Source organism: Martes martes (assembly GCF_963455335.1).
Source record: "Martes martes genome assembly, chromosome: 9".
Taxonomy (NCBI): domain Eukaryota; kingdom Metazoa; phylum Chordata; class Mammalia; order Carnivora; family Mustelidae; genus Martes; species Martes martes.
Genome location: NC_137896.1, coordinates 14,108,629 through 14,120,702, shown reverse-complemented (window position 1 = coordinate 14,120,702; position 12,074 = coordinate 14,108,629). Strand labels below are relative to the sequence as shown.

Genomic DNA, 12,074 nt, shown 5'->3' with positions numbered 1-12,074 from the left:
TGATGACAGACCAGAAGAAAAATGCGGAGAGGCTTTTATTACGCCCGTTTTACTCGCCCGTGTCCGAGGTCACAAAGCAAACCGTTGGAGAGGCCGAGCAGGAGCCTGTTTCCAGCAGTGTCCTGCTTTGGCCATCGTTCCCCTCCTGTGAATTTTCAGACACAGGTCCCAGGAGGTGTGCGGGACATTAAAACTAGTAGAGGAGCAGGGGTTTCCGGGATGAGGGAAGGGTACTGATGTCATCCAGACCCGAGCCCTCCCTTCCCCTTGGAGCAGGGATCCCGGGCCCAGCCCGGAGTTCCCTCCTGCAGCCAGGCCTGGAACCCGAAAGGGTTCATCCCACGTGGACTTTCTCTTGGCCCTTTAATGGTCGGCGTTTTCCGATCTGCAGCAATCCGCAGCAGATTCGTTAGTTAATGCCAGCCTCTTCTGCCAATCGCCCTTCAGAAGCCTGTTCCCGCCCCCCAATGCTGGTGCGCTGGGGGGGTGGGTGCAGCAGTCGCGTGCTGACAGCGCACTCCGGCGCGCCCCATTGGCTGGATCAAACGCAAGCGAGCCGCTGATTGGCCGGTGCTGCTAGAGGGTTACAATTCAAACGCGGGCGGGCGGACCCCGGGCCCTGCAGTTGCAGTCGTGCTCTCCGAGTTCCTGTCTCCCACCTCGCGCCGCCCGGATGGCCTCCCAGAACCGCGACCCAGCTGCCGCCAGCGTCGCCGCCGCCCGCAAAGGAGCCGAGCCCAGCGGGGGCGCCGCCCGTGGCCCCGTGGGCAAGAGGTAAAGAGTGTGGAGTGCCGGGCCGGGCACGGCCTGGGCCTCGGCGTCTGGAGCTCGGACTTCCGGGCCCCCACCTCCTCCTGGGGTGGGTAGATATGCTGGGACCGGAGGGCACGCAGGGAGCTCGGGTTGCCCTTAGAGGGCCCCCGGAAGGAGGACAAAAGGGGGAGGCACGCTGCCATGATCCTCCGCGGGTGAGTCAAGATGAAAGTGTGCCTGGGACCGTCGGTGGTCCGGCGAGGTGGGGGCGAGTGGGGACGGAAGTGGGGAGAAACTGGGATCCGGCATCGGGAGAGAGACCTCAGAGAAGCCGAGGGGCTTAAGAACAAGGCAGAACCGTCCTGCCTGAGCCTGGTAGCTCACCCAATTAGGAAGGGTGAGGACTCACTAGGACTCTCCGGTGGAAATGGGGGTGAGTGTGCCCCAGCTGAGTCTGGCCTCAGGGCAGGGGGAGCCTCCATGACAGCTCCTCCAGAGTCTTTGGGGTGAGGGAAGAAGCGCCGTGGGGAGCCTGGGCCATCCACACTCCCAGGTGACTCCCAACGCTTATATTGCAGGCTACAGCAGGAGCTGATGACCCTCATGGTGAGTGACTCCTGCCCAGACCCCCAAGCTAACTGATCCACCCTCCACCTCCCACTCACTTATCAGCACTGGGGACAAAATGATGAGTCCACTTTCCTGTCTTCTGGGAAGAAGTTAATAGACCCCACCTGCACCTTTCTCTCCAGGAGTGTCTACTCCAGGTCCCACCCACCCCCACCATCACCATGAAGTTCTCTCTAAAATACAGTTCCCTGAAGCCATGCACGGCCTTCTGTCTACGTTGCCTGGCCCTACTTTCCTGCCCTGAGATTTACCCACACCCAGCTCTACCCTTACTATTCCTAGGAAATACACCTGTCATACTTTCAAGTAATTTTCCCTAGATGACTTTGTGTACTTTAACCCTGAATATCCCACTTGTGTCCTTCAATGCTGATAATTGTATCCCTCCCTAGTCCGTGAGTCGTCTTTAGGCTTTGTATGTAACCAGCACTAACTAGCATGTCGAACTGAATTCCCAATATCCAACAAGATTGGGGAGTACAGAGCTGCCTTCTGTTGCTCTGCATAACCCTTCCCTCCTTAACACACCCAGTACTCCACCCCAAAGGGCAGGTTCCACCCCAAGAATTGAATCACTTCCTCAAAAAAAGCCTATAGATTTGATCCAAATTTTGGATCAAGATTTGATGAGCTTAAGGGGGAGGATTTCACCCACTGACCCCCAGAAGTGTACTCTGCAGCCCAGCAGATGTTGTTTCTTCCCCAGATGTCCGGTGACAAAGGAATTTCTGCCTTCCCTGAATCAGACAACCTTTTCAAATGGGTGGGGACCATCCATGGAGCAGCTGGCACAGTAAGTGTAGGGTCGAGGTAGGTGAGTGAGTTTGCTGGGTCTGGGGAGAGGTTGGAAGTAAAAACCAAATGCAGGTCAGCTTCAAGCCTGGCAGGACACTTCCTTGTTCTGTTCTTGTGCTCTCAGACTGCGGCCCTCATCTCCCTCTGTACAGTAAGAGGTTGGGTTTAAAGCAGAGCTTTCCATCTTTGATGCCTGTGGGAGGCCAGACAGAAAGGAGTCTGGAGCGTACCTGAGGACGTTGGCCGATGGAAAGGCACAGGTCTCAAGACGGCAGATTCCCACTGCTGCACATCTGGTTTAAGATGAGTCAGAAGGGAAAAAAAAGATGAGTCAGAAGGAAGGAAAAAAAAAAAAAAAAGATGAGTCAGAAGGGGCGCCTGGGTGGCTCATTTGGTTAAACAGCTGCCTTCGGCTTGGGTCATGATCCCAGGGTCCTGGGATCGAGCCCCGCATCAGGCTCTCTGCTCAGTGGAGAGCCTGCTTCTCCCTCTCCCTCTGCCTGCAGCTCTGCCTACTTACTTGTGCTCTATCTCTCTGTCAAATAAATAAATAAAATCTTTAAAAAAAAAAAAGAGTCAGAAATCCAGGGGCACGTGGCTGGCTCCGTCAAGTGAATGTGCAACTCTTGATTTCAGGGTTGTACGTTCAAGTCCCTTGTTGGGCATAGAGATTACTTAAAAATGAAATCCTTCTAAAAAAACAGAAATTCAGGTGTATGCCTTAAATACCCTAATTTTGACGTGTCAGCAGCTAATGTTGTGGCTCACTAAAGCACAGGTAGTCCTCAGGATGCCAGTTTATACCACAGGGTCACTGAGGTTCCTGCCAGCTGGAGGGAAAGTACCAGAGCCAGTGTAACACTTTGTTTTTTGTCAAGTCCCAGACAAACTCAAAAGCCCTTGAACGGCCCTTACTGGGGCTTGGGTTGGTAGGTGAGGCTCAGGCTCACTCCCCAGCTCTGTTTCTCCAATGCCAGGTGTATGAAGACCTGCGGTATAAGCTCTCCCTGGAGTTCCCCAGTGGCTACCCCTACAACGCGCCCACGGTGAAATTCCTCACACCCTGCTACCACCCCAACGTGGACACCCAGGGGAACATCTGCCTGGACATCCTGAAGGACAAGTGGTCAGCCCTGTATGATGTCAGGACCATCCTGCTGTCCATCCAGAGCCTGCTAGGAGGTGACTTCCGAGACCAGCCCCTCCCTGAGCCTGGGAACCCAGCCCCGGCCAGCCTCTTCTCCTCCTACTGACGATTCTCTCTTTCCGTCCACCCACAGAACCAAACATTGATAGTCCTTTGAACACACACGCTGCCGAGCTCTGGAAAAACCCCACAGGTGGGTCCCTCATCCTTCTCGGGCACCGGGTGATCCCTCCCCAACCTTCAAAGACTCCCTCAAACAGAAGGATGCTGATGACTTGGGATTGTGTCCCGAGGACGGGGTTGGGGTGGATGTCAACCCAGATAACCCAGTTCTGCCTCTGCCTCGGTGTTTCTGATTTGCCTATTTGCCGTCAAATCAGAAAACTAACTTTCTACATTAATGTAGGTTGAGGGGCTTTGAAGTAGAAAGCAAACTTTGTGTAAATGACTTGCTCACTAAGACCCCCAGTCACCTCCCCAGTGTCCCTGGGGTCGCTGAACCCATCCAGGAGAGCTGACAGGCAACCAACAGAAGGAGAATCCCCCCACCCAGCTCCCCAGACTTGTCCCACCTTTGTATCCTTGCCTGCCCCCTTGCCCACCGTAACCCTTTTCCTCACCACTCCCTGAGACCTGCCTGTTCTTTTCCAGCCTTTAAGAAGTATCTGCAAGAAACCTACTCAAAGCAGGTCTCCAGCCAAGATCCCTGACTGTCCAGCCTCTCTCCTTGTGTCGTCTTTCTATTTTCTCCTCAGACAGTCTGTCTTTTTCTTCATTTCTATCTAGGACTGTGTATCTTAAGCTGTGGTGTCATTTTTGTTTTGTTTCTGTTTTTTAAATTAAGCCTCTGGTTGAGCCCTTGTGATGAATATATTAAATAAATACATCGGATTTTTTTTTTACAAGTTGCCTTGTCATTACCCCAAGGATGGGAGCGCTCAGGGTCGGTGGAGTAGGATCCCGGCTCTCGCCCTGCTCCTCTCCCCAAGGCCTGGAGGCAGCTGACAGGCTGAGCGGCTGAGCAAGGGGGTGATGAGGATTCCTTCCCTTGTGACCTTAGTCACTTCATGACTGCATCTGTCTCCTCTTCTAGAAGGTAGTATTACAAAATGCCTTTCCATCTAGTTGTGACGTGCACTGGGAACGGCAGTGGGGACTGGAGCTGTCCCAGCTGAGTTACAGAGGAGGCTGAACCAGACCTTGAACCGAAAGAGCTATAGCTGTAGAAGGAGTATATATGCACACACAGGTGCACAGCCGGGGCTTGGGAGGTAAGGACCAGCCACTGTGCTCTGATGGGGTGTTCTGGTCCTAAGACAGAGAAGAAAAGCACTCAGGTCACCCTACAGCAGGCCCAGGGTCTGGGAGACCACCAGAGAACACCTCTTCCTGCCAGAGAGCCCAGGACAGCTTGACTCACCCCTTAGCCCAGCCCCCCCCCCCATGGATGGCCCCACACTCCCAGGGAGTACCTTCACCTCCTCTCCACCGGTGAGTCCTCCCGGCTGCTGTCCCCACCAGCCCAGGCCCCTGACCCCGAGGCCCTCTTGACCCTGTCCTGCCACAGACCTCAGCCTTGAGACCCTGAGAGGAAACTCGTGTGCCAACCAGTTGGGGTCCCTACAGGGGCAGGTGGGGGAAAAGCAGGCTAGGGTAATGGCCCTGGTCCAGGTCCCACAAGATGTCCAGGATGGACCAACAACAACAGCTAGGTGCCCTCCAACACTGCCTGGGTCTTGGCCTCACCCAACCTACCCAGCTCTGCCAGCAGCTGGTTGTGCAGGCCCAGGGGGAGGGGGAGGAGACAGTAGTGGAGGGCATCAGGAAGGTTCTCACCATCCTCCTGCTCCTGCCAGCCCAGGCTTCTTTCCTGCCCTCTTCCCCCATGAGCAGTGGGGGAGGCAGGCAGGTGAGAAGTGGTGTAAAATCCAGATGTGGATGTCCTCAGCCGGGGTCCTCTTACATGGTGATGTTAGCTCTCCCCTGTGGGCTTGGAGCAGGGTTGCCCAATCCAAGGTCCAGATAAATCTGCCAGGGGGCTACCTCAGAGGCAAACTTTGATTCAGTCGGTCTGGGTGGGGCCTGAGGTCCTGCATTTCTCTCGAAGTTAAAGGTGTAGAGCGGTGTAGAGTGGTGTTCTCAAGGTGTGACCCTCCCACCTTTCACCTGGGACTTGGTAGAAATGCAGAGTCTTGGTCCCAACAAGCTCTCCAGGATTCTGATGCCCTCCCAACGTTGAAAAGCCCTGGCTAAAGGATGTCTAAGAACAGGGCCTGCCTTAGGACACCTCTCCACGTAGTCCTTGATCAAAGCGTTTGCCCCCTACCCCCAGGATGGCCACATGGCCTGTCTCGTGTCAGTCCCAGGGACTGACTGTAGTTCAGAACTAATCAGAGTGTTCCCTGGGATTCATTCCTGGGAGAAAGTAAAATTATTTTACTAATAGGGTTGCTGAAAAGAGGAGGGAGTCCAGGCAGTTGGTGCAGTCAGCTGCAGATGGAAGAAAGCCAAGCAGAGACACGTAGCTAGGAGATGGAGGTGACATTGAGATTGGCCTCCAGCTGGGATGCCTTAGCACCCCAGTTGCAAGAGCCAGTAAAGCCCTTTAAAGTCTGTTTGCTTTAGGTTTTAGCACTTGCAACAAAAAGAAGCCTAGTACAGGAAGTATTGGAAGGTATCACTGTTCCCATATGCGCCCTACAATTACTGAGTATCTACAAAGTAAAAGCCCAAAGCAGGGGGAAGGACTAGGTCCTGTCCTCAGAGGCTGAACTTGGGCAACGAGGGCGGGCAGACCGGCACGTGAGTGGGGTAGAGTAAGTGCCCTACAGAGGGGTGGTGAAGAGCTCTGACCCAGCAGTCCGCACACCACCCCCATGTTACTTGCACACACTTAGACTTAACCTCTGTAAAATGCAAATATTAGTAGCTACCTCAGAGGCTAGATGGGCCTTGGAATAGTGCCTGCCTTGTCAGGTAATAAACATCAGCTGTTAGACTCACATGTTACAAAAGCTCAGAGGTGGGGTACCTAACGCAGACCAGGGGGGTCAAGGAGGGCTGTCTGGAGAAGGAGATGGGGTACAAAGAAGTTCAGGGGTATGGAATACTGGCAAAGTAGCATGGTAGTCAGGTCACATGGGGCTTGTAAGGCCTTCCAGTTAAAGGCCTGTAATTAAAATGCAAGGGCTTTACCTTGAGGCAGCTAATGAAACCTTGAGTAGGCAGGGATGTGATCAGATTTGGTTTCAGAAAGCTGCTTCTGGCTGCCACCTGGGGACTGAGTGGCAGGGAGATTAATGGCTGTTCTCAGCAACCTGGTGAGCTGTGGCGGCAGCCCAAGTCACAACACCGAGTGGGCTCAGAGAGGAGGGAGAGAAGGGTAAGGGGATAGGAAGAAAGGAGCAGGGCAGAGTCAATTACAGGCGGCGAGCGGGCTCCGGAACTCCTGATTTGGACCCATCCCTCGGGGTGCCACCCCTGAGGTGAATGAGTGCCGGGAGAACAGGATGGAAGGTAAGCAGGGTTTCTCCGTGTAGGGCAGGACCAGTGCCAAGGACTCAGGACAGGCAGGCAGAACTGTCAACAGGTAGATGGATAGTGATATTAATAATATTAATAATAGCATTAAGCACTTAGCATGTGCCACGCTCTGTTCTAAGCACTCTGCACTGCACACACTAACTTGTTCTCACAACCCTGCAAGGTACGTACTGTCATCAAACCCATTTTACAGAATAGGAAATTGAACCACAGAGTGGTTTGTCATGGGCAATGAGGATTCACACTCTAAAAGCACAGTCACCACTGCACTGCATTAGCTTGGACCTGAAGCCTGCTCTAACTGAGTTGTGTGCAAAGAGCTCTGGAAGCCAGAGCCCACTCAGCCAGTGGGAGCAGGGATCAAAGGAGAAGAGGGTATCTGCGCTGGGTCTTGGTGTCTTTGAGATGGTATCTGAGCTGAGTTGAAAAACTGCCAGGCTTGTTAGAGGAGGAAAGGAACCCCAAGGAAGGAGAAGAGCATGAGCAAAAACCCGAAGGCTTGAAAGTGCACCCCCACTGCCCAGAGCAGGAGCCACAAATCGCCCGGTGTGGCTGAAACCGGAGCGCGGAAGGAGAGGAAAGGAATTTGGACTTGATTCTAGAAGCAAAGGGGAGCCTTGAAGGTCTTTCAACAGGGGACCAGCAAGGTCAGATTTCTTTTAGCTAGATCATGTTAACGGGCCCTGTGTTGAGCGCATTGGCGGGAGCTGGAGCAGGGGTCCGGTGTGGAGATGATTACGTCAGAAACGCCTTCCCGGCTGAGTGCCCCCACCCTCCTGTCCCATCTGCAGTATGGAGCACCTAGAAACACTCAGGAGAGACGAAGTAGAAGTCACGCAGGAATGCATGCCGCCTGGAACGGATGGATACAGTGCTCAACTTTCCCATCCCCAGTCCGTGAGCCTGCGCCCAGGAACCAAAGGCTCCAAAAAGGAAGGACGGTGGGGAAGGAAAGGGGCCTCACCTCGGGCTCCTCCGAGTTCCAGCCTCCTGCCACGCCCTCACCCTACCCGCCACCCCAGCACCCTCACCCCGACAGTTCCAAGCCCCCGCCCCCGCCCCGTCCTCCCTCTTCCAGCATCGGGCGCGCCGTGGCCCGGTAGGCCGAGCTGTCCACGTCCAGCTCCAGCCGCCGCCAGGAACCTGCCCAGCTCGTCCGCGTGGCCCTGGGCTCCTGCGCCTCGGGGCGCCTCGCAGCTTGGCTTTCCCCTCTACCGAGCCTCGGGTGGCGCCCCAGTCGGGCGGGCCCTGACACCTCCCCCAACCCCCCACCCCCCACCCCGCTCCTCCTCTCACGCAGGCTACGCGCTTTGCAGTGTCTGCTTTTATTCCCTCTGGACGCGGAGCCAGCAGGGGCCGCGCCTCCCTCCCGGGGCGGAGAGCGGGACCAGGCGGGGGGCGGGAGGTGACAGCGCCCTCGCCCGAGGGACGCGCGGTCTGGGCGGAGGCGAGGGCGACTTTTACTGCACGCCTTCCATCATCTTCAGGAACTCTGCGGGGAAGGAGAGGAAAAGCATAAATCGCACGAAACCGCCGAGAGCTCCCCGCCCCGCCCACGAAGCCACGGACTGCAGCGCGCACGGGGGCCACGCCCCGGGCGTTCCGCCTGGCTCCGCCCCCCACCGCGCCCCCGCGGCCCTCACCGTCGAAGTCAATGCGGCCGTCGTTGTTCTTGTCTCCGTCTTTCATGAGGGATTCGATCTCCTCGTCTGTCACGTGCTCCCCAGAGGCCCTGAAAATCTCAGCCAGCTCCTCCGCATCGATGTAGCCGTCCGCGTTCCTGGGGGGGGCGAAAGAACTGGGTGGGACTCAGGGCAGGTAGGAGCGAGTCGCCCTGGCCCCGGCGACACCCCCTCCCTCCCGGCCCCTCGGAGAAGTGAAGCGCGGTGCTGCCGGGCCCCCAGCGCACCTGTCAAAGATGCGGAAACACTCGGCCAGCTCCTCCTCGCTCTTCCCCTTCGCATCCTCTTTCATCTGGCGCACCATCATGACCAAGAACTCCTCAAAGTCGATGGTGCCGCTGCCTGAGGGGAGCAGGTGGCAGATGAGCCTCACCCCTGCATCTCCACCTCTCCCGCCACCGTCGCGGCCCCGCCTCGGAGAACCACCTGCTCACCGTCCTCGTCCACCTCCTCGATGATGGCGTCCAGCTCCTCTTTGGTGGGTGTCTGGCCCAGCATCCTCATCACCGTGCCCAACTCCTTGACGCTGATGTCCCCGCCACCATCAGCGTCAAACATGTCGAAGGCAGCCTTGAACTCTGAAAGAGGCAGAGGACTAAGGTGGGGCCAGCTGGACTGTCAGCCTCACACCTTCCCTCCCCTGCCGGACACCAAACCTTGCCCAGCACACCACGCGGCAGCCAGCCCTCCCACCCGCACCCCTGCACTCACCAGCGATCATCTCCTCGCTGAGGTAGGACCGGGCCTCTGCCTGCTGGTCCGTCTGCAGAAGACACAGAGTCAGAGAGTGGAAGGGGCGGCCCCAGAGCTCATTCTTGCCTTAACCCCATTCTCTTCAACCCCCTTCTATCAGTGAGCTTTGGTCTTCCAGAAAAACTATTCCAAACCAGCACCACATTTTGCATGCTCCCACAGCTACCGGACCCCAGTTTTGAAGAACTAGGGAAGAAACACAGATTATACCCAAGGTCTTCAACCTTGCTAATCAGATGTCAAGTCAGGAATCCCCCCCACTAACCTCGGGCAAGTCACTTATTCTACCCTCTCTCTTCTCAGCGGCTTTTCAGGGATGAGGTGACATCCAGGATGTCACCATCATGCCAACACGATTCCAGTGTCCCCTCCCAGTTTTCCCTAGCTCCCAGCAGAGCCTGGCTCTGTAATAGGGGCTCAATACATGTTTGTTCTCAAATAAATAATAATGCAAGGCAAAGTCATTGAGCACTGGTTAGGTGTCAGGCCAGAGACTGGGCCCTGGGACCAAGAAGACTCAGACGCATCATCCCTCCCCTCCAAGAACTTGTCGAGATGGAGATTTTAATTTTCTTTCTTATCATTGAGCCATTGGAGTAAATACTACTGGTGCTGGGGAGAATGTGATGGGGGCCTTGTGGAGGTGAAAATAAGATTGGGGGGAGGGGATCTGGCCACATCCAACCCAAGCCTTCCGGCTATGGGGCTTTGAACTGAGGCTGGTTGTGGGGAGGGCTGAGGTGGCCAAGGCGTTCTGCCGGCTGGCTACTGCCCTCTTCCTTGCCCTCCCCTCCTCCCTCCTCCTTGCCCACACAAGAGGATGGGCTATTTTTAGCTTGGCATGGGCAACAGCAGCTGTCCTCCAGGGTCTAGTTACCCCTTGAAGTGAAGTGGGGAGGGGGACCTCAGGGGAATTGATACCCCTAGATTAGGAACCCTCTCTGGGAGGCGGAGGTCTCTCTAACCTTGGTCTATCACCTGCCCCTTCTCCGCACCCTCGGAGCCCTTGGGATCCTGCACCTTAGCTGGCTTGAGACCCTGCAGCACCCCCCCCCCTTCTTCCAGAGGAGTCTTCAGGAGAGTTTGGCAAGGCTTCTAGCCCACCCCTGCTGCTGGCTTGCTGGGTGACTCACTCTGGCCCTCAGGGTCCCCCCCCCCATCATGAGGGAGACAAGCAAGGAGCCCCTCATGGCTCCATGACCAACACAGCCGGAGCCTCAGGTCTGCAGGGAGTCAGCAATCACCGGAACACCCCAATTCCCCCCACCCCCGGGGAAGTCCAAGGCCTTCTTCCCAGACTTCCTCCTAGACATCTGGGCTCCAGGAGCCTTCATGTTCCATCTTCAAATGTCCAATTAGTGAACTACAGAGCACCCAGATCTGGCCTGGAAGCGGTCCAGAAGTGTTTCAGCAAGCAAAGGGATGAAGTCCCTTCTTGTCCTTACCATGGTTGCTAGTCCCAGGGCCTCCTCCTCTGCTGCAGGTCACCTCCTCAGCACTCCACCACCCGAAGATGCCCTGGCCTGCTCCAGCCCCTCGGATTTGTAGGGGCACCCTCTCCTCCCACCTCCCTGCTCCCCAGGACTAGTTGCCCTGGCCAATCAGATCCTGGGGTCAGCGAGCACCTCCTCCCCCCACCGCATCCCAGAGTCCTAGCCCATTACCTAATTTAGCCAAGGGCCCTTGCAGAGAAATTTAAGCCTCTGAGCAGGTGGCAGGCCTTGATGTCCTAGATTCTTGGGAGGAGAACCCGCCCTGCTCCACTGCCTTAGGGAGCCCCTGCTCAAGAAACACGGTGGCTCCAAGATGGGTAAAGGACAATCGGAATGGAGAAAAGTGAAGCAGCACAGCAGACAGGGAAGAGGACAAGCCTGTGAAGTCTGAAACCCAAGATCCCGGTTCTGTTGCTGCTAGCTGTGCACTCTCAGACAGGCGACCTGCCACTCTGAGCTTCAGTTTCCTTCTCTGGGAGGTGGAGATGGGGACAGTCGTGACCTCCCTCACAGATGGACCATGGGAAATGGAGCCCAGCTCTAAGTCACCTAGCTTGTGCCGGCTCCATAGGGTTGGTGCTTGGCAAGTAGAACGGCCGGCCTGTCTGAACCGTGGTAGAGGGCCGGGGAGGGGAGGAGGAGAAGGTGACAGCCACAGTCATTGAACCTCTAGGATGAGCCACACACTATGCTAAGCATTTTAACCATGTGATCTCACCTAGATCACCCCCATCCCATGAAGGAAAAGCTATTATTATTCCCTTTTTACTAGGGAGCTTTGTAAATCATAAAGTCTCTAGTCATATCAGTGATTCTTATTAATCCTGAAGGGAGGGGCACCTGGGTGGTTCAGTTGCTTGGGCGTCTGCCTTCAGCTCCGGTCATGATCCCACGGTCCTGGGATCGAGCCCCATGTCAGGCTCCCTGCTCAGCCAAGAGCCTGCTTCTCCCTCTATCTCTGCCTCCTCCTCTGCCTACTTGTGCTCTCTCTCCCTCTGTCAAATAAAGAAATAAAATCTAAAAAAAAAAGAAAAACGTCCTGAAGGGAAGTTGGGACAGCCCTTGAGGGGACCTGTCCAAACGAGAAATCTAGGGAGGGGTCCAGGAGATGGGTATGCAGTCGGAGAAGAAGTAAATGTTGAAAGCAGATCTTTCTCTCAAGTTTACCTTCTCCTGGGGAAAGGTGTTTGAAATTATTTTTTGAGGGCAAGGGAGACTAGGTAGAGGCCAGCTCTCCAGGTGAGTAAAGGGGCAGCCGGCCCCTTCCTAGAGCTCAGT

At 55.8% G+C, this 12,074-nt stretch overlaps 2 protein-coding genes across 3 annotated transcripts; one reads left to right on the top strand and one right to left on the bottom strand.

Annotated features, from left to right (window-relative positions):
- Positions 1-584: 584 nt before the first annotated feature.
- UBE2C (ubiquitin conjugating enzyme E2 C) lies at positions 585-4,226 on the top strand. 2 transcript variants are annotated; one of them, XM_080813849.1, is made up of 6 exons: positions 585-774; positions 1,332-1,359; positions 2,090-2,176; positions 3,156-3,360; positions 3,459-3,518; positions 3,977-4,226. In XM_080813849.1, the coding sequence occupies exons 1-6, from the start codon at positions 674-676 to the stop codon at positions 4,033-4,035; spliced, it is 540 nt and encodes a 179-aa protein (XP_080669975.1). In that variant the 5' UTR covers positions 585-673; the 3' UTR covers positions 4,036-4,226. The 2 variants fall into 2 exon arrangements, with proteins under 2 accessions (XP_080669975.1, XP_080669976.1); XM_080813850.1 differs by having other exon boundaries at positions 756-968.
- A 3,240-nt stretch (positions 4,227-7,466) lies between these two features.
- TNNC2 (troponin C2, fast skeletal type) lies at positions 7,467-11,270 on the bottom strand. Its single transcript, XM_080814282.1, has 6 exons — positions 10,749-11,270; positions 9,262-9,313; positions 8,985-9,128; positions 8,778-8,892; positions 8,512-8,648; positions 7,467-8,360 (listed from the first exon to the last, which is right to left on the bottom strand). The coding sequence occupies exons 1-6, from the start codon at positions 10,749-10,751 to the stop codon at positions 8,329-8,331; spliced, it is 483 nt and encodes a 160-aa protein (XP_080670408.1). The 5' UTR covers positions 10,752-11,270; the 3' UTR covers positions 7,467-8,328.
- Between the last annotated feature and the right edge of the window lie 804 nt (positions 11,271-12,074).